The 22236-nt window shown below is 46.5% G+C and overlaps 1 protein-coding gene across 2 annotated transcripts in view; it reads left to right on the top strand.

The window, feature by feature from the left end:
* Nucleotides 1-9015: 9015 nt before the first annotated feature.
* The window catches only part of CHUK (component of inhibitor of nuclear factor kappa B kinase complex), a 33449-nt gene continuing 20228 nt past the window's right edge, over nt 9016-22236 (top strand). The window contains exons 1-7 of one of the 2 annotated variants that reach the window (XR_010068045.1): nt 9016-9195; nt 9377-9471; nt 9940-10054; nt 18623-18692; nt 19902-19990; nt 21378-21467; nt 21556-21680. Coding sequence is in view for 1 of the 2 variants with exons in the window: in XM_063304617.1 (XP_063160687.1) it covers nt 9061-9195; nt 9377-9471; nt 9940-10054; nt 18623-18692; nt 19902-19990; nt 21378-21467; nt 21556-21680 (719 nt within the window). In the remaining variant the exon portion in view is untranslated. The remainder of the gene's footprint in view (nt 9196-9376; nt 9472-9939; nt 10055-18622; nt 18693-19901; nt 19991-21377; nt 21468-21555; nt 21681-22236) is intronic. The other variant, XM_063304617.1, reaches the window with a different exon arrangement.

The following is a 22236-nucleotide window of genomic DNA, read 5'->3' as shown; positions in this document are numbered from 1 at the left end:
TTTGGATTGACTTTAGAATGGCACTCTCAATAAATAACTAAAAACTGGACACATCTGAAAACCAGTCGGGGTAAGAGTGGGTCATAATGCATTTTGGCACCCTTGGGCAGTTCTTAGCACAGGGTAGGAACATTGAGCTCCCTGGATCACTTGTGGAGGCAACTCGCTCTGAACATCAGAGAGCATGAGGCGCAAGGGCCACACACCAGAGGCAAGCTGACACATACAGAAGGTGCCAGGGATGGGGGCCATAAGTACCCCTAGCAGTGTTGTTGCCGGGCTGTGTCTCTGCATATTCTGGGCTGTCTGGCCTGGCCATGCTCATGCCAGCTGCCGCAGCTGCAGCCGCTGCTCCTCCTGCAGCAGCAGCTGCCACTCGCAAGGCTGTCCCAGAGGAGCTGTAGCGGGGTGAAGACTTGGACCGCCGCGAGGTGCCCCGAGCACTGCCCCGGGCTGCCCCCCGAGCCCCGCCCCGTCCCCCTTTGCAGACAATGCCGTCCACGAAAATGGCCACCAGGAAAACGAGTGTCCAACAAACAGCCGGGCTGCACTTCACCATCATTGTCCCCAGGGAGTGGGCCTGATCTGCAAAGGAAGTACAAAGAGGGATATTATCAGCAGTGTGGAGAAAAGTACAGCCATGGTTGCCTGGGTTCCTGGGATTTTAGATTTAACCCTAAAAAGCCCAGACTTTCTCTGGCTTTGTTAGACCTGGCATCCAACATGAGGGCTGCTGTTGCTTGGAGACAAGCAGCTCTCAGTTTGCCTCCAGAAGTGATCTAGAGCCCTCCATTTTCTCATCAGACAAGGATAGGCCACAGGGCCTGGGTCCTTGGTGTGGGACTGATGGTGCCATTTCTGGGAAGACTTCTGTTCCCCCTTTGTTTTAGAGATCAAGAGAGAGACATAAAAACATACTACAAAACAACGCAGCAGCTTCAAGCATAATTCCCAAGAAAGCTTCTGGGCCCACTGGAAGGTATTGTCAGAAAACAAATTGGGGGGGGGGGGGGCTGCAGCCCAATGCTTTGTACAGAAGGGGGCCCACAGAAAAAATCAGGTGGAAGCTGGGATGGAGTAGAACATTCCGGGGGGTTAAGAGGGAAAGGAGAGCAGCCTCTTTAGTTTCCCTTCTAGGGAATGGTTGATAACGGAGTAAAATGCTCTTGGTAAATGAATTGTCACCATGGCAACTGTTAAGTTTAGATACACAGTGCCTGGTCGTCAAACTCTAACTGAGCTCAGAAGCATGGGTGCTCCTGGGATGGTGCCAGCAAGGTACTGAAGTTGCTAACCAAGACACAATTTGCATTGTTTGGCAATAACTGACACTGCAGGAAACGACAGTGGCTACCCTTTGACTGCAGTGAGGCGGTGAACTGAAATTCAGGGAAGAGACCCCTGGGTGAACAGGTGCTTCAGTGGGTTAGATTAAGAATCTCTGCCATGAAACCAACCTGGGAAGGTCAGAATTGGCCCATTTTCCTGATAGTGGAAAGAAGGCCGGGTTTTTCTTCGCAATCTTTGGTAGGGGCAGATCACCGCCAACACGTAAAACTCTCGAATTCATGTCATGTCAAATGTGTCCACCAGGGAGAGCCCTCCCTTGATCACAATACAATCTGGCTAGTGCTTGGCAATTCCTGCATGGAATGGAATGAGGTCTGTAGACTTCATTGCTTCTTTCCTTCTTATATATAGAATGGTTTTGTCTTAATTGTTTAAATGTTGTATAATAATTAATTGTTGTATAGAACTGTTTTATGTCTTAAGGTAGTTACATATGCACTTGTTAAAACGTTTCAGCCTCATTTTCCCTTTTTTTCCATCCCACATGCTGCCCCACAAGTCAGCAACGTTGCCTCTTAGATCGCCCTTGCAGTTCTCACCATGGGCTGGCTTAACTCTTCCTGATCAATGCAAAATAGATCCAAGCCTGTTCTGCATGATCAAACTGCTATCAATAAAGAACATTTCTTTTAAAATCAGCCGCTAGCTATCTTTTCAGAATCCCACTTCTCATTTGCCCAGGCATCCCTGTGAGATGTTGATTCCTTTTTTTGAGACATCAGCTGGGCTTACCTATCTCCTAAGCTTTAACATGGTTTGTTTGATACAGACCTAAATACTGTGGCCTGCTTATGGCTTAGCGTGAAGAGTGAACCCAACTATATGTAGCTATTGGAAAGCCAAGGTTAAATCGATTTAGCATGCACAAACCTTAACTTCTAGGCTAGGCTTTTAAAATAATCCCCCCCAAAGCACATTTCACTGCAGATTTCGACTTCTAATGTATTCAGATTATCGCCCCCCTCCCCCGAGGGAACAGCGGCTGTGTGTGCTCTTGAGGGTCCCACCCTCGTCGCTTTCCCTGAAGAACCAAGGGTCCAAAAACCAGTCTCCAACTGGTGCCCCCCGAAACGGCGCTCTCCTCCCCGAAAGGCTGCCGAGGGAGACTGCGGCCGCGATTCGGCAGCCCCCTCCCCACCGCGCCCGGGAACAGGGGCATCGCCTTCAATCGCCCCGGGGGGAGGCGATGAGTCCAACCCGCCCCAAGTCCCCCCCCACGCCCAGCACTGGGGCAGGAGAAGCGCTCCGTCCTTCCCTCCCTCCCTCCCTCTGCCCAGCAACGCGCGGCGCCGCCAGGACGGGTACCGGCTCCCCCTCGGTCGCTCCGTGGCTTTCCCGGCGCGGCAGCCCCGGCGCTGCTCCGCGCCGCGCCCGCTCTGGTCTGCCGGCAGCCGCCGGAGAGAAGCGTCGCCTGCAAGCCGAAGCCGCCCTCCGACAGCCCCGGCGCCCGGCCCCTCCGCGCGGCCCCGGCGGCTCCGTCAAGCGGAGGAGCAGCGGCGGCTGGGCTCGGTTCGGCTCGGCTCGCCCTTCGTCATCGCGCGCCCTCCCCCGCGCAGTCGCCCCCGCCCCTCCGGGGACAGATGGCGTCTTTTGGGCCCCCTCCCCGCCGCGTGCCGGCAGGGCCTGCGCGCTCCTCGCCCGCGACCCCCTCCCCGCCCGCGCCTTCTTGCCGCGCCCTCCACGCCCGACCGGTGGGTGGGGGGCAGAGGCGCCCTCCCCGCAGCCAGCCCTGCTCTCTCCGGGCCGCGCCACGCAGCGCCCTGCCCTGCCCTCTGCCCCGCTCGGGCCACGCGGCCCTCGAACCATCCCTGGCAAGGACTGAGGGCTCTCCAGAGAGGGGGTTCTGGGCGCCCCTCGGCGTCAGAGCGGGCGGGGCTGCCTTCCTGGCATCCGAACGCTCGTGGCAGAGACCCCTCTAACCAAAAGCCGAGGAAGCCCCGGGAAAGAAAGGCGCCCCCCCCCCAGGATCCATCGGGAAGGCTGGGCAGGAAATCAGGACAGCTCCCAGCGCTAGGTGGAAAAGAGCCTGAAAAAATGGGGCGGCACGGGGAAAAGGGGGGATCCTTTATTATTTCCATTTCGAATTCACTTGTCAGTGGTTTTAAAATATTAATTTCCTTAGTATATTTATGTGTTGACAATTCTGGGGGGCTGTGTGCGGCCAGCCATCGAAAACAGCATGCAAAGAAGCCCTCCAAAACAAGTGAACGAATAAGCCCTCCCAACAACATTGGAAGGGACAAAGGAAAGCAAGCCGTGGGTCACCAGCACACCCCAACGTTCCCAGTGAGCCTTCATCCGGGCTAGATGGGAGGAAGCAGGCTGGACCTGCATGGGCAGGGGGCTCCGAAGGAGAGGGGCAATGCCTGCAAATACCAACCTCCAGGCCCTGCCATAGATGGGACCTGGAGGGAGTTCACCCCATTCAGCCCAATTCAGGGCAGTCCGCAGGGTATAGGAAAAGAAAGGTCAAGATGGTGGCCACAGTTGTGCAATCGAAGGCAGAGCTTTGTACCATTGTGCCCAACATCTTGGCTTTTTTTACCATATCCTGCGACAGCCCTGACTTGATTATATGAAGACAGGACTGGGCAGCCTCCAGATGGAGTGATATCGGGCCTGAAAGGGGGTTACTAGCGCCTTGAATGCATTCAGCAGCCACCTGCAGCCAACCCCACAGTGGGGTCGTCACAGGAAAAACATAATGGCTTGTACCAGCTGCAGCTTTGGAATGCTCAAGGGCAGCCCCACAAAGGGCACACTGCAGTAATCCAAACGGTGTCTGTGGCGTGAGTGGCTAGGGTAGGCTTCCCAGTCCAGGAATTGCCACAATGGGCACACAAGATACAGCTGGGGAAAAATAATTAATTTGATGAGTTTAAATAAATAAATCAAGCAGATTAAATGGTTTTTTAAGCTTTGGGAGGATGGTAGCAATGAGGGTGGCTCTCCTGGGCTAGTGTGAAAATGTTTTGGAGGGTAAGGAGTTCAGGCAGCTGGCTGGCGTGGAAGGAGGGATCCCAGCTACCTTTGCTTTTCCTGTGATGGCGCAGTATTTTGCTACAGCAGCCTAAGCGCTGGCGGAGTCAAAAGTGGATATAAATCCGGTAAAGAATCATATCCTTGAATGGGACAGCTGCTGTCACAGGGCTCTTTATTCCAGCTACAGCGAATGGCTGGAAGAACGGGATCATAAAACAGGCGCAAGCAGTTTTACCGCTCATGGCAAACCGTAAGTAATTGGCTGTGGAGCAGTGTTTCTCAACCTTGGCAACTCTAAGATGTGGGGACCATCTCTCGGGATTCCCCAGCCAGCCTTCAGATGGATGGTGATATAAATGTTCTAAATAAATAAATAAATGCAATTTAATAAATGGGGCCAGGGTGAGGCACAGGATTCTTCTATGATATCTTACACATTGGTAGAGTTCATTACTTGTGCATGTGGTAAGTGCCTGGCGGGAAAGTCAAACATTAACCAAGCTTTGAAGGAAAAGACCCACTTTTTTTTTTCATTTTCCCTTTGCTCCACCTACCACCTTTCCCCCACGGAAGCCTGCGCCTCACCCCAGGACCTGCTCGTTATGCTTCTGAGCTGTTGCCTCAATCCCCGTCTATTTATTTATGACAAATTATGCAAGAGGTCTATCAAAACAAATGGCTATATTTAAGGATGGCAGCATTTCAGTTTGGGTATTTGGCAACAGGATCAAGCTCCTGAAGTGGTAAATAGAATATGCAGACAATGGGGGACATAGGAGTTTATTTCAGCCTTGACTCTGGTTTAATTAACTGCTGGCTTTTCTTCAAGGATTATGATGCAAGGCAGCAAAAGGGAACTGTAGCAGCAGGTGCTTGGCCATGGGGATGGGGGGGAAGGATAGATTTTAGCCTCCTGCCCAGGTGTACGTTGTTCCTGTTGCCACCACCTAAGGCAGTGCTTCTCAACCTTAGCAACTTTAAGATGTCTGGACTTCAACTCCCAGAATTGAAGCTGGCTGGGGAATTCTGGGAATTAAAGTCCAGACATCTTAAAGTTGCTAAGGTTGAGAAGCACTGACCTAGGGTTTTCCCCTCCAATTTCAGTCAGAGAGAGAGAGAGAGAGAGGGGCAGAAAGGGGCCCCATAGCTAGTGCTTCCATTCTGACAAAATAAAAATGGAGGGAAAAGAACTTCAATACCACTAGTCCTCAACTTATGACCACAATTCGGACTGGAACTTATGTCACTAAGCAATGTGGTTGTTAAGTGGCACTCAATTTTGCAACCTTTTTACCGTAGTGGTTAAACGAATCACCACAGTCATTAGGTGAATCACATGATTGTTAAGTGAACCACATGGTTCCCCATTGATTTTGCTTGTCTGGATCCAGCTGGTAAGGCCACAAATGGTGATCACGTGACCCTAGGACACTGCGACTGTCATAAATACATGCTGGATGCCAAGCTCCTGAATTTTGATCACATGACCGCAGGGATGCTGCAATGGTCATAAGTGTGAGGACCGATCATAAGTCACTTTTTTTAATGCCGTCGTAACTTCAAACAGTTGTTAAACAATTGGTCATAAGTCGAGGACTACCTTTAATGCAATTTCTGGTGTTGTCGCAAGTAGAAATAAAAGGTAAACATCACTTTTTAGCTTTCAACCTTCAAATGCAAGCATGCATTGCTGGAAAAGAAAGGGCCCAGAGCTGCCCAATTTATGGGGAAACAATTTGGTTACAAAGACAAGAAGGAAAATTTGAAGCTCCTGATAAACTGAATAAATTGGAAGATCCAAAAGGCCACCAGATGGCACTAATCTTCTACGATTTAAAAAAAGGATCCCCCTGTAGATTGAAGATAAATTCACAATGCATGCATAATCTGGGTTATGCATGAAAAGGGTAAAAAAAAAAAGCCACAGTTACTGAGTTGATACAGAAGAACAAAAAACAGGACTTACATAGCAGAAAGAAATAAACATCAAGGCTCTAGTGCACATTCCTTGCCTATTCTGTCAGAGATACCCCTGAATCCCAAAACACAGTCCTCTGCTTCTGTGCCCCTCGATCCTCACCAGGATCTTGGGGTAATTCCTCCCACTTACCCGAGCTGTTTGGGAAGACGGTGCACAGCACAGCAGCTTATTTATTTGGCATGCTGATAGAGCCGCTCATAAAACGTCCTGCTGCTCATGTGCTAAAGACCCCACCAGAAAGGAGATGTGTACTGGGTGTGCCAGAGCCCCTCTGGCAGGAGGGACGGGGGCAGAGCTGCCCTTCCACCTGGAACTTTAGCACACAGACATGCAAAATCCCCAGTACTGGATGGTGCGTTGTCTCCGTTTGACAATTACATCAAGATTTGAAAGAATGGGAATGATGCTTCCCCTGGATCAGGGTGTGTCCCCTTGCTAGAAAAAGGCCAATCCTCCCAGCAAGATTTGTATTTTGCTAATCTTGACCTGTGATGATCTCTAGCACCTTGCTGGACTGCAGTAAGGTGGGATCTGTCTTTAGATCTGGATAAGGGCAAATGTGACCCCTTTTTTTTATAATGAAAAGGGGGATTTATAGATCTATTTATTTTGGTGCCTTTAAGTCATTGTTGACTCCTGGCAACTGCCTGCACTAGTCCCTGCAGTTTTCTTGGCAAGTTTCATTCATTCATTCATTCATTCATTCATTCATTCATTCATTCATTTTTGCTTTTAAAATAATAATAGAAAAAGAAAAGAAACAAAACACAAAGTTAATTATAATGCCAATAAATACATTCTCAAAAAAAAAAACTATGTATAAAAAGTGCTTTAAAAAAGTGAAAAAAATACAACAGAAAAAAGGAAAACAAAAAAGGAACAGGATAATATATTGTTATAACAACTAAGTTACAATTCTATATATACTTATCTAATGTAAATATTCATATATATTAATATGAATATATTCATATTTAATATTTATATATTCGTATTTAATATTAATTTCTAATACATTTATTAGAAATGTATTGGCAAGGTTTTTCAGAAGTGGTTTGGCATTGTCTCCTTCCTAGGGCTGAGAGAGAGTGACTGGCCCAAGGTCACTCAGCTGGCTTTGTGCCCAAGTGCCAGTTTCTAGCTTGGTGCCTTAACCACTACACCAAACTGGCTCTCTTTATAGAACTACTACTTGGGAATATTCTAGAAAGGATAAAGAAATAGTTCTGTAAACACTTTTGAAAAAATGTGGTAATTATCAGAATGGATTTGTCAAGAGCAAATCTTTCCAGACAACTTTACCATATTTTTGAATGGGTGCTAATGTAATAGATTAGGGGAATGCTAAGACATAATGCATCTTGACTTTAAAAAAGATTTTGACATAGCATCTCATGACATGCTGATTGCATGACAATTAAATGGATACATAACTGGCTCACAAATCAGACCCAGAGAGTATTCATCAATAGTTCCTCATCAAACTGGAGAACAGTATCAAATGGAGTGCCAGAGGGTTAGGGTTAGTTTTTTAGGTTTTCCACACTCTTCAATATTTCCATTAATGACTTGGAAGCAGTGGTGGAGGGGATGCTTAACAAATCTTCAATGACACAAAATTCCTACAAGATAGAAATAGAATTCAAAATGACTTTGGTAATTTAGCAGAAGTAACAAGAGTGAATTTTAACGGAGAAAAGGGCAATGTTCTTAGGAAAAAACATCAAATGCCCAGGTTTGGAATGGAAACAGTACTTAGGAAAAAGACGTTGAAATGGTAGCTGATTGCAAAATATGAATTAGCAGAAATGCTTGTCAAAAAGTGACTCAAAGTTTTAAGTTGCATCAAGGCAAGTAAAATTTCCAAATCGTGGGGAGGAATCATTCCACCTTATTCGGGTTGGTCAGCTCCTCCATCTTGAATGGTGCATCTAGTTCGGGGCATCGCGTTTTAAGAAGCGTTTAGCCTTTAGCAGGTTTGGAGACGGGCAACAGAGCGCTAAAGCGAAGTCTTTTGCAAAGAGACGGGCGGATCTCCGCCCGTCTAGCCTTGAGAAGGGCCACCTGAGCAGGGTAGCGATCGCGTTCTTCCGACGTTACATAGAACAAGACCGATCCTCTCTCGCTTCCGGAATGCGGGACGCGTTGCAATAGATTTAAGTCACAGGAAAGAAGAATGTTGGAAGAAAAGTGAGGCCGGTTACTAAACGGCCCCTCTCGACTATGAGTCCGTGAAGAAGGAAGGGTGCATCGGAAAGTTCATGCGGTACCCCCGTCTGCGCTCGGCCATAAACCAGGGCACAAATTCTGCGCATGAAGGGAAGAGGGCCCGGAACCCGGGAGGACGGGACAGATCCTGACTGAGGAGCCGGAGCGGGGTCGCGTTCTCCGCTTCGGCCGAGGGTCTTTGCCCCAGCGGGCGGCTTTTGGGGCGCCTCGGACCTGCTGCCCCGCTGGGCGCGCCGCCGCCTCGCAAAGGCTTCTCCTCCCGCTTCCTGCCTGGCCGCCCGCCCCCGCGCTCCGGCCGGGGAGCCTCCCGACTGCGCCGGGAGAAGCTCCTCCAGGGAGAAGGAACCGGCGGGCGGCGCGGCGGCGGGGAGCGCCGGCCGGGCGCCCGCAGGAAGCGCAGCCCGAGGTGGCGAAGCGGGACCGGCCGCGTCTCTCTCCACCCACCGACTCGGTCCCGGAAGAGGAGGAGCGGCGGCGAAGTCGCCGAGCCCGGGACCACGGCCTGCGCTTGGGCAGGGATGGAGAGGCTGCCGGCGGGCGCCGCCGTGGCGCTCCGGGGAGGCTCGCCCGGAGCCACGACGTGCGGCCCGTGGGAGATGCGGGAGCGGCTGGGCACCGGCGGCTTCGGCAACGTCTCCCTCTACCAGCACCGGGTGGGTAGGCGCGCGGCGAAAGCGGGAGGGGGGGCGGGCTCCGGGCCGCAGCGCCCTGGCCAGCGTCCTCCGGCTTCTCCGGAGAGGCCTGAGCGCCCGCCGGCGCCGTGGTCCGCGCAGCCCCGGGAGGTCTCCTTAACGCCGTCCTCTTCCGCGCTTCCTCCTTCCTGCTGCGCCGTAGGAGTTGGGCACGAAGATCGCCGTCAAGGCTTGCCGCCTGGAGCTGAGTCTGAAACACAAAGACCGCTGGTGCCAGGAGCTGCAGATCATGAAGAAGTAAGCGTCCCCTCCCTCGCCGGCGCTCTGCGGGGAGGCCGCATGCCTTGGGAAGAACGGTCGGGCCGGGGAGGGAGGGCGGTGGGTTGCAAATGGGCAGTTCCGTCCGGTATTGATGGGACTGGGGAGGGACATAGTCCTGCTGTTCTTCACCAGCCAGTTACCTTGCAGATCTCGGCTGGCGGATCCCCTGGGGGGCCGCTTCCCTTTGACCTTGCCTAAAGTAGGAATCCTCTGGTGGGCCGGCAGAGCCTGGGGCAAGAGGTGAAAGCAAGCAGGCGTGCTCTGCACCCCAACCCGCCCATAGCTTTTCCACTTAGGACCCCTGGATGGAGGGCCAGTATTTAACTACTCCTCTGATGTTTTCCACTTTCCTGGGTAATACCAAAAGATCACACTGAGCTTTTACTGAATATCTAGCATGTTATCAGAAGCATTCAGCCTGTTTCCTTCCTCTCATTTCTTCAGGCTGAATCATCCTAATGTAGTAAAAGCGCAGGATGTGCCAGAAGAGATGAATTTCCTTGTCAACGATGTGCCCCTTTTGGCTATGGAGTATTGCTCGAGAGGAGACCTCCGGAAGGTAAGTCCTCCTTCCTCAAGAAAAATGGCTGGACTGGTGGATCTGCCTTTTGGTTCTTACCTCCTGCTCTGTTGCTATGCGGGCAGTGGAGAAAAGCTGAAGAAGATACCTTGGTCCTTCTCCACAGGCAGCTACTTTACTTGGCCTCCTTTTGCACTAGGATCGCATTCCATCTCAGGAAGTTTGGATGAAATCCCTGCCAACCTGTACACGACAGGAGAGACCCCAAATATTCTTAAGTCTCTAGAATTTAGAAGCAGATTACACTGTATTGTGCTTCTACTCTTTAATGCCATTCTAGGCTTAAGGCAATCTCTCCTCGTATATCTGTTACCAACAGAGAATATTAACATGCTTACTTCTTATATTTTTATTAAAGAACCTCCTAAAAGTTTGTCCTGACGAACAAACTGAACAGGAGCCTTTTTGGCAGATCGTATGCCATCAAACTGGTACTGAGTTTTAGCAACCACATAGATGAAGCTCCTTCAAGGTGATGTGCCCCCAACCTGGCCCTTCAAATCCTTCAATGAGGCCCCCATCGCTGCTGCAGTCAAATCCGCCTACCTTTCCACTGGTCATCCTGTTCTCCTCTTTCCTCCCACCTTTCGCAAGATTATTGATTTCTCAAGAGTGCTAGGTTTTCACATAGCATGTCCAAAATATGATAATTTGAGCCTGACCATTTGTGTCTTGAGCGAGAACTCTGGATTGATTTGTTCTATGAGCCATTTGTTTGTTTTCTTGACTATCCAGGGTATAGTCAGGAATGTTCACCAACCCCAAAATTCAAAAGTGGCAATCCTGTTTTTATCCTGCCTCCAGCTTTCGCTTCCATAAAGTGTTCCGGGGAAAATAATTGCTTGGGATGTTCTGATCTTCGTTGGGATAGACACGTTGTGGCATTTGAATAGCTTTTCCAAGGCTTTTGTGGCTGTTTTGCCGAGTGTTACGAGCACTGTAGTGTCTTTCTTAACTGCTGGTTCCTTTGCGATTGATAGTTGATCCTAAAAGACAGAAGTTATCCCTCACTTCAGTACGTTCACCATCAAAACCAAGAAACTTTAGGATTTCTTTTTGAGCTTCTAAAATGGCAACTTGTTTTGAGTTTCTCTTTCCTGTCTGTAAACTGCCTGACTCAAGTCTGTCAGGGACTCTCAAACTCCCACGAAAGAACTAAAACAAACAAAAAGGAAAGTTCATTAAGAAAGGGCCAAGATGACTGTGGATTCCAAGTATGCCTCCATGAGTAAGCACATGTTTACTCTCTGCAATTCTAACTGCAGTTAATCTGGAAGACACAGGAATTGCACTGTCTTGGGGCCTCTGCTATGAGGCCAGGCAGAATTAACAGCTCTCTGTAGTTTGAGAGTATTTAAAAAAAAGGAAGGCTATCTCTGTTGCATCTCCATCTAAGAGAATAACTATATATAGATAGGTGAGATTTGGGGTTGTTATAAATCTTTCCAGTTTGTTTTCAACTTCTTTTGGTTGTCCTTAAGTGAGAAAAGTGCTCACTTAACTGCAGGAGTTTTTCCCTGAACAGAAAGGTAATTATAACCTCCTGCAGGATGAATAAATACTGACATGTGTATGTAATACTAATTTTGTGATTAATAAAATATCAATTCATTTAAAACGTTATGAAGTAAAAGTAGTTTTTTGTCATTATGTTTTATTTCAGTCAACAGACATTAAAAATATACTAAAAGACACTAAAAATGCAGTTCTTTTCATGGGGGGTCCATACATTTTTTCCTTGTTAAAAGCTGCTTCTTATATTAAGAAAATGTGGAGAATCATGGCTCTAAGTTCTTCAGATATTTTGAATTTTATATCTCATCTAGCTTCAGCAAAGGATCGTTACCTTGTCGTGGTGCTGGAGCTTGAGCACCTCAATGATGCCATGAGCTAAACCGTGAAGGGCCACCCAAGACGGGAAGGTCATGACAGAGAGGTCAGACTAAATGTGATCCCTGGGGAAGGTAATGGCAACCCACCCCAGTATTCTTGCCGTGAAAACTAAATGGATCAGTACAACCAGAGATATGTCGGTATACCATCGGAAGATGAGACCCCCCAGGTCGGAAGATGGTCAAAATGCTACTGGGGAGGAACAGAGGATGAGCTCAACTAGCCCCAGACGTCATGACGCAGCTAGCTCAAAGCCGAAAGGACGGCTAGCGGCAGACGGTGCTGGTGGTGAACGGCGAATCCGATGTTCTAAGGATCAACACACCATTGGAACCTGGAATGTAAGATCTATGAGCCAGGGCAAATTGGATGTTATTGGTGAGATGTCAAGATTAAAGATAGACATTTTGGGCGTCAGTGAACTGAAATGGACTGGAATGGGCCACTTCACATCAAATGACCACCAGATCTACTACTGTGGACAAGAGGACCACAGAAGAAATGGAGTAGCCTTCATAATTAATCGTAAAGTGGCTAAAGCAGTGCTTGGATACAATCCAAAAAACGATAGAATGATCTCAATTCAAATTCAGGGCAAGCCATCTAACATCACAGTGATCCAAATATACGTCCCAACCACAGATGCTGAAGAAGCTGAAGTAGAGCAGTTCTATGAGGATCTGCAGCACCTACTGGACAACACGCCTAAAAGAGATGTTATTTTCATCACAGGAGACTGGAATGCTAAGGTGGACAGTCAAATGACACCTGGAATTACAAGTAAGCATGGCCTGGGAGAACAAAATGAAGCAGGACATAGGCTGATAGAATTTTGCCAAGACAACTCACTCTGCATAACAAACACTCTCTTCCAGCAACCTAAGGGACGGCTTTATACATGGACTTCACCAGATGGAAAACACCAAAATCAGATTGACTACATCCTTTGCAGCCAAAGGTGGCGGACATCTATACAGTCGGTAAAAACAAGACCTGGAGCTGACTGTAGTTCAGATCATGAACATCTTCTTGCACAATTTAGGATCAGACTAAAGAGATTAGGGAAGACCCACAGATCAGCTACATATGAGCTCACTAATATTCCTAAGGAATATGCAGTGGAGGTGAAGAACAGATTTAAGGGACTGGACTTAGTAGATAGGGTCCCAGAAGAACTATGGACAGAAGTCCGCAACATTGTTCAAGAGGCGGCAACAAAATACATCCCAAAGAAAGAGAAAAGCAAGAAGGCAAAATGGCTGTCTGCTGAGACACTAGAAGTAGCCCAAGAAAGAAGGAAAGCAAAAGGCAACAGTGATAGGGGGAGATATGCCCAATTAAATGCAAAATTCCAGAGGTTAGCCAGAAGAGATAAGGAATTATTTTTAAACAAGCAATGTGCAGAAGTGGAAGAAGACAATAGAATTGGAAGGACAAGAGACCTCTTCCAGAAAATTAGAAACGTCGGAGGTAAATTCCAGGCCAAAATGGATATGATCAAAAACAAAGATGGCAAGGACCTAACAGAAGAAGAAGAGATCAAGAAAAGGTGGCAAGAATATACGGAAGACCTGTATAGGGAGGATAACAATATCGGGGATAGCTTTGACGGTGTGGTCAGTGAGCTAGAGCCAGACATCCTGAAGAGTGAGGTTGAATGGGCATTGCTAATAACAAGGCAGCAGGAGACGATGGCATCCCAGCTGAACTGTTCAAAATCTTGCAAGATGATGCTGTCAAGGTAATGCATGCTATATGCCAGCAAATTTGGAAAAGACAAGAATGGCCATCAGATTGGAAAAAATCAACTTATATCCCCATACCAAAAAAGGGAAACACTAAAGAATGTTCAAACTATCGAACAGTGGCACTCATTTCACATGCCAGTAAGGTAATGCTCAAGATCCTGCAAGGTAGACTTCAGCAACTCATGGAGCGAGTATTGCCAGATGTACAAGCTGGGTTTAGAAAAGGCAGAGGAACTAGGGACCAAATTGCCAATATCCGCTGGATAATGGAGAAAGCCAGGGAGTTTCAGAAAAACATCTATTTCTGTTTTATTGACTATTCTAAAGCCTTTGACTGTGTGGACCATCACAAATTGTGGCAAGTTCTTAGTGGTATGGGGATACCAAGTCATCTTGTCTGCCTCTTGAGGAATCTGTATAATGACCAAGTGGCAATGGTAAGAACAGACCACGGAACAACGGACTGGTTTAAGATTGGGAAAGGAGTATGGCACGGCTGTATACTCTCAGCCTACCTATTCAACTTGTATGCAGAACACATCATGCGACATGCTGGGCTTGAGGAATCCAAGGCTGGAATTAAAATTGCTGGAAGAAACATTAACAATCTCAGATATGCAGATGATACCACTTTGATGGCTGAAAGCGAAGAGGAACTGAGGAGCCTTATGATGAAGGTGAAAGAAGAAAGTGCAAAAGCTGGCTTGCAGCTAAACCTCAAAAAAACCAAGATGATGGCAACCAGCTTGATTGATAACTGGCAAATAGAGGGAGAAAATGTAGAGGCAGTGACAGACTTTGTATTTCTAGGTGCGAAGATTACTGCGCATGCTGACTGCAGTCAGGAAATCAGAAGACGCTTAATCCTTGGGAGAAGAGCAATGACAAATCTTGATGAAATAGTTAAGAGCAGAGACATCACACTGACAACAAAGGCCCGCATAGTTAGAGCAATGGTGTTCCCCGTAGTAACATATGGCTGCGAGAGCTGGACCATAAGGAAGGCTGAGAGAAGGAAGATCGATGCTTTTGAACTGTGGTGTTGGAGGAAAATTCTGAGAGTGCCTTGGACTGCAAGAAGATCCAACCAGTCCATCCTCCAGGAAATAAAGCCAGACTGCTCACTTGAGGGAATGATATTAAAGGCAAAACTGAAATACTTTGGCCACATAATGAGAAGACAGGACACCCTGGAGAAGATGCTGATGCTAGGGAGAGTGGAAGGCAAAAGGAAGAGGGGCCGACCAAGGGCAAGATGGATGGATGATATCCTAGAGGTGATGGACTCGTCCCTGGGGGAGCTGGGGATGTTGACGACCGACAGGAAGCTCTGGCGTGGGCTGGTCCATGAAGTCATGAAGAGCCGGAAGCGACTAAACGAATAAACAACAAACAATCTCATCTAGAGGATTCAGGGTCATCTATAAATTTGGTAAGCATTCTCTCCAACTCATCCAAATGATTAATATTAATTTTATAATTTAATATCAGCCTGTGGGATTGATATCCTGGTCTGGTCTACGTAGTGGGGCTGACAGTATATAACATTTTATTAAACACCTTCTTCCAAAATCTAAAACTTCATCACATTCCCACGAGAGATGAAATAATGTTTCTTTCAGTCTATAGCCTTGCCGGCAACTCAGTGAATATTTAAAAGATATATGTGAGATTCTTATTGGGATTTGATGTCGCTGATTTAAAAGTTTAAGACATATTTCCTGTATAAATGCTGGTAAGAATCCCTCATGTTGCCATAGAGACTACCAATCGCTCAATCTAAATCTCCTGCTTCGTTTAACTTTGTGGTGGATTCATTGTAATGTATTTCAAAGAAAATGTGAGAAATTTTTAATATACGGTATACCCTTAGGTTCTGTGGAAAAAAAAAATCCAAAAAAGAAATAGATGTTTATTCGCAATCTTGGTTGTAAAGCACTGTCTTTTTATAAAAATATCTATTCGAGAAAGATCTTTATTTTTCCATGGCTTCAATTGTATGGCTCTATCTTTGATACAATGTGGATATGTTATCAATGGAATCAGACATGGAATGCCTAAATAAGTTTGACTCCATATTCACCAGCTTCTTTTCCAGTGTGCTGAGTAGCGTCGCCTATAACAAACCCCCATGCTGGAGATAAATATTCCTTTTTGACTTCCACCATCAGATCTACCTTGGATTATAAACTGTACTTGGCCTACTTCCATTCTTGAGTTTAGAAGATAGTTAGTTGACCATGAATTATTCTCACTGCCCTCCATATCACCTGATCTGCTCTGAAGAGATTCTGATGCTATCATTCAAAGACTTTCTGAATATAGACTACTGTAATGAGCTCTACATGGGGCTACCCTTGAAGAATATCCGGAAGCTACAGCTGGTCCAGAATGCAGCCACGCGGGCAATCTTGGGTGTCCCAAGGTTTGCACATGTAACACCTTTGTTGTGTGAGCTGCACTGGGTCCCAGTTTGCTTCCGGGTCCAATTCAAGGTGTTGGTCATCACCTTTAAAGCCCTACATGGCATGGGGCCAGGATATCTGAGGGACTGTCTCATCCCTATTACATCGACCCGCCCCATCCAGTCATGCAGGGAGGGCATGTTACAGACCACATCTATAAAAGAATTTCATCTAGCAGGGTCTCGGAAACGTGCCTTCTCTGCAGTAGCTCCCGCCCTTTGGAACAACCTTCCCCCAGAGGTGAGACAGGCCCCCTCGCTCCTGGACTTTCGCAAAAGATTAAAGACCTGGTTTTGTCTGCAGGCTTGGAATGGGAGGGGGAACAGTCATACCTGGGGATGGCTAGCGCCCTAAAGTGACTTTGATGAACCTAATACACTCACGGACAGATTAAAATCTCTTAGCCGTTTAGATTCTATTATATCTCTATAATAGTAGTATTATTGTATTTGTAATCATTCTGAATTTTAATCATGTTTTATTGTAAACTGCCCACAGTCCCCCCGTGTGGGGGAGATGGGCAGTGATAATGTTTGATAAATAAATAAATAGGTAGTAAGCATACAAACCCTTGTCCTTGAAGCCAGATGTGTAACAAAGAGATGACCCCAATTTCTACTAAGTTCATAGTAGCTGAGAACTGACATCCTGTAGTGGTTAGATGTTGGAATGGGTTCAAGAAGTCCTTGATTCAAATTCCCACCCAGCTGCAAAGTTTACTGGGAGATTCATCTGCAGTCTTTTCACGTTCTCCTCCAAGAAGGAGATAGACTTGCATTAGCAAAAAGTGTAATTGATCTGGGAGGAGACCGACTTAGTTGTCTGCTGGCCACTCCCTACTCCTCCAGTGTCCGTCTTGGCTAACTCCCGCACAACACTTCCCTCTTCTTGCTTGCTCTGGCACAAGTTCCATGATGCTTGCCCTCTTTCTAAAAAATACCGGCAAGAGATTTTCAGCAGCATGAATGAAAGGTAATTTTGATTCAGTAAGTTCCTGGTAATGTGCCTAATATTGATTTGCCAATGAATCAGTGTTTTTTTTTTAAACTATATCACTTTGATAACGTCTGTATAACATTCGTTATTGGTCAGTTTTGTTGCCTGAGCAGAATGGAAAAAGTAGTATATTCCCTAGCATTCTCAGAGAAGGGGCAGTTTTTCAAGATACCATAGATAATGAATTGCTAAGTTGCTAAATAGGGAAAGAAGTTTCTACATTGTCTAAAGTTGTCCTTCCCTTTCATTCTTTATCTCAGCTAGGAGACTGTTTAAACGCTGACAACCAAGTTCACATTCACTACACAGTTTCTTATAGAAGAATGCAGAAATTTAATGGTTATATAATATTGTCAGTCCTCAGAGGTAGGTCAGGACAAGAAAGAGAAGCAACAGGTTCTGGAATGCTCCTTTATTATCGTAGGGCAGTGTTTCTCAATCCTGGCAACTTTAAGCTGTGTGGACTTCAACCTCGCTGGCTGGGGAATTCTGGGAGTTGAAGTCCACAGAGCTTAAAATTGCCAAGGTTAAGAAACACTGTTGTAGGGTAAAATAATAGGGTATAATAGCAGAATCTTGAAAGCCTGTCAGAGTTTCTTTCTATCACATCTTATACCAAACAAAAACAAGGCAGGAATGTTTTGAATTTCTTTCTCACACTGTCCTCTTTACAGATCTGAGTAATCTTTTCTCCTCCCTTAATGCTCCCTTCCTGACATTGGGCCAGGACATTGGACCAGCTCTAAAGTCTTTCACAAATATAGAATGTTCACCAATTGTGAACATTCATTTAGTGACAGTTCAGACTTACGACGGTGCTGAGAAAAAACAACTTGTGACCGGTCCTCGCACTTAGACTGTCACAATGTCCCTGCGGTCACGCGATCACAATTTGGGCACTTGGCAGCTGGTTCACATTTATGACTTTTGCAGCATCCTGTGGTCATGTGATCACCATTTTTGACCTTCCTGGCTGGCTTCTGGCAAGCAAAATCAATGGGAAACTGCCTGATTCACTTAACTACCATGTGGTTCACTTAATGCCCATGGTGATTCACTTAATGACCACCACAAAAAAGGTTGTGAAATCAAGGATTATCTGTATTTTAAGCATTTCTGGGCCTGTTTGGTTGCTGTCCATATTGACTGGTTGCCCTTTGGTTTCCTTCTCCCCCACTCCAGATGTTGGGACCCAGAAGTTGAGCCTCAGAGCCAAATGCCAGTGACACCAGGAGTCACCCCTCTTTTAAGCTTCAGCTTGTAATAGCCGGCTCATTATTTCACTTCACTGAAAGGCAACACTCACTTTGTGGGCACAACTATCTGTTGTGTTCTCCAATATAGAGCTTGCTAGTAACGCATTTTGTCCTTTGAACTATGCATACTGGTTGTTAAATAGAATAAACTTATTAACCTTTATATTATTACTACTGTTATCATTGTAGCTGCTGAACACACCCGAAAATTGCTGTGGTCTTAAGGAAAGCCAAATCCTCTCTCTGCTTAGTGACATTGGTATGTCAACTGTTCTTTCCCACGATATTGTGATTTGAAAATTCTTTGCTTCCCAGTCTTCTTATTGTGCCTCAAGCTTATTCAAAAAGCCAAGCAGGCCTGAAGGTGTACTAATAGTTACTATTTCTTTATTTCTTTAGACTACAGAAGGGCATTGGGGTAGAAGTTAGAGCATCTCCTGGATTCACTGCTGTTGTCAAAATGATGAAAGCAGTGTCATGTCATCATGATGCAAACTCCGCCCCTTTCACACACGTGTGCGACATCAGAATGCAACATACAAAAAGGGCAGAGCTTGCTTCCCATTGGCGTGATGCTGTTTTCCTTACACATTCTGCTGGACTAGGGCCGTGGAAGTAGTGTTGTTGCAGTAAATGTATTTAACGTGTTCCTATAACTCAGGGCAGTACAAACGGAGGGCGTGATGCAATCGCATTTCCCCTCAGAGGGGCACTGCGTGGCCAGAGGCAGCACCATCTGCTCCATCGAGGCCTTGCTTCACTTGCCAGTTTCAGCTGCAGGAAGAGGATTCAGTGTTTTCAGAGGCCTCTTCTGTTGACCAAAGGAGTAGGCATGCCCCAAAGCTTTTCTGGGTGTGGTCTTGGAGCCAAGCTGTGTTCTTGCTTCAGATTTGGAGGGAAAAGGCTGCAAAGCAGCATCCTAACGGTGCTTTGTATCAACTTTCTCCAAAGTGAAATGACCTCCCGTGCATTAAAACCTGGCTTCTAATCCCTTTTCAGTCACGTGACTCACTGGGTGATCTTGGGCCAGTCCTACACTTCCTTTTTGTACCACCTAACAGGATGTTACCTGGACAAGATACAAGTAGAATCCCTGAGCTGCTCTGAGACTTTGGTCCCATTTCTCACATGACGCTTGGCTCACAGCGCATCACTGGGAATTCCAGGTGGTGAGGACGCTGATGCCTAGGAGCTTTCCCTTCTCAGATGTGTACACACAACCCACGGATGAGAGTAGAGTGTTGGGCTGCACTGCCATCTTATTTATTTACTTACCAAGGCTTCTCAGTGAAAAGGTTTTCATTTCCTCTACTCTCAAATGACAAAACTCTTTTAAAGTTGGATAGATAATAGGAAAAAGCAGTAATTTCAGTGCAATGTCATTGCAATTCAGGGGTTTCTAGAGACAAGGTCTAAGTATCTCTAAATATTTTTTTTCTAAATGTACGTATTTTTTCATGATTTCTAGGGTCTGGTATCCAGTATTTACATGAAAACAGAATAATTCATAGAGATCTTAAGCCAGAAAATATTGTTCTTCAGGATGAAGCTGGGAAGGTGGGTGAAACGCTCCGAGTGTTGTAATAGTGGGTCTAGAAGGCTGCTGTCATTTCCCATCAACTGTTCTAAGAAACGTGCCACAGTAGTGGGCCCCTGGGTTGCAACTCTGCCCTGACCTGTTGACTCCCACACGTGCTGCACAGACTGGTCTTTTTAAGGAGGTACATGAATAGATTTGAGGAAGTGGTGCTCTTGCAGCACCATTTCTCTTGAGAAATTGGACCCTGCCTGTCGGCCTAGGCCTCCCTCATCTTCTACACCAGCAGGTCCTCTCATCCTACTCTTTTGGACCACAAGGCTGCCCTTGAGCCAAGGATTATACTTAGTGAGCAGTATACTTGATTTTTCCCTGGGTTCTTCTTTAGGGCGTCTATGGATTATATACCTACCCAGAACCCAGCAGGAGCCACTCTCCCTCTGCCCATGCTCCTTTCAGTCTGTGACTGAAAGAAAGATTTGAGTTGACTGCAGTACTTGGCTTTGGGGAATGAAAATTTTATAGGTGTTAAGAGACCAGATATAGCCTGGGAGGGAGGGGCAGGGAGGGCCCACAAAAACAAATGTTGATTTAAAACAAAAGGAGCGGTGCTATTGGACAAGTAACCTGATTAGAAGAATTCATTTCTTCCAGAAGAGCAAACAAACATCATGTGGAGGAGGTAGGAGAAATGTCATTTTAATTTTAAAGAGGGATGAATTGAAAAGCAAGTTAAGGAGAGGGTTAGGGTTAGACAGACCTAATCCTAACCCTCACCCCGATCTCTCTTCCTTCTCACTTGCCAGCTTCTTGTGGGTGGGCATGCCTTCAAGTCAGTGTTAACTCCTGGCAACTATACAGACAAATCCCTGCAGCATTTTTGGCAAGATTTTGGAAGTGGTTTGCCCTTGCCTTTTTCTCCCCAGGGCTGAGAGAGAGGGACTGGCCCAAGGTCACCCTGCCTAAAGCAGGACTAGAACTCACAGTCTCCTGGCTTCCAGCTGGTGCCTTTAACTACTACACCGAATGGGCTCTCACCAGCTTTTATACTGCTTTAAAAATAAAGTTAAAGCATTTCAATCGTTAATGGACTTGGGGAGGAGGGGCGGATAAGTCAGGAAGCCACGGCTCATAACCAAGAAATGTCAAAAGCCCAGCAAAATAGTAGCCACAGGCAGATGCTTGTTGTCTTGGTTCTCCAGCATCAGAGCAATGTCTAAAAATGCATTTCAGCTCTCTGTTCCTTCTTGTCCAGTCTGAGCCAACCAAAGCAGGGCACTCCCTGTCTCTCCTGTTGCAGAGGCTCAGCTGGGAAAAAGTGGAGAAAAAACAGTTTTCAGTTTCAAAAACAGTGAAAACGTGAAGAAGCTTATGTGAAAAATAACTTGCATGTGATTTTATTGCCAGATAATTTACAAGATAATAGACCTCGGATATGCCAAGGATCTGGATCAAGGAAGCATATGCACATCTTTTGTTGGGACCTTACAGTATTTGGTAAGATTTTAATGCAAATTGCAGTCTTAGCTATGGAGGAAAGCCTCTATCTTTGATTTTTATCGCAATTTCTGCTGTTTTGTTTAAGGCCCCCGAACTCTTTGATAATAAGCCCTATACAATGACTGTGGACTTTTGGAGCTTTGGGACTGTGATCTTTGAGTGCATTACCGGATTTAGACCCTTTTTGCATAATCAGCAGCCTTTTACCTGGTAAGTTTCTCTGACTAAATGGACAATTAGAACCTGGTTTACGTTTTGTGTTTGCAAAATAACTGGTTTTGTTTCTGTATACACACAGGGGTATTAAGGCAGGCGCACGCTTTTTAAAAGGCCACGTTAAGGCGCAGGGGCTTTGTGGTTAGGGAGGATGGTCAGCAGGAAGACTCAACAGGGAAAGAGATTCAGTTTCCCCTCTGACATGTTCTTTCCCAGGGTGCTGTAGGTCCAGGAAAAGCTGTGTTGGGGGAATCTTGTGTTGTGGTATTCTGCAGGCGGTGAGTTCTGCTTATCAGGACAGGGAGGTCCTTTTAATTAATCACAGTGTTCCAATCCAGACTGGGCCACCATGCCAGGGACTGACGCGTGGAGCGATGGAAATGTCACGATGGTGGCCGCAATTGCACAATGGATGCCCTGCCCTTTTTACATCCCTTATGTGAGCGATTTTTGTGTGTGTGTGTGTGTGTCTTCAAGTCAATCTTGACTCCTGGTGACTGCCTGGGCTAGTCCCTGCAATTTTCTTGGCAAGATATTTGGAAATGGTTTG

The sequence above is a fragment of the Candoia aspera genome, chromosome 5 (assembly GCF_035149785.1).
Source record: "Candoia aspera isolate rCanAsp1 chromosome 5, rCanAsp1.hap2, whole genome shotgun sequence".
NCBI classification, from domain to species: domain Eukaryota; kingdom Metazoa; phylum Chordata; class Lepidosauria; order Squamata; family Boidae; genus Candoia; species Candoia aspera.
This window is presented reverse-complemented; position numbering and strand designations above follow the sequence as displayed.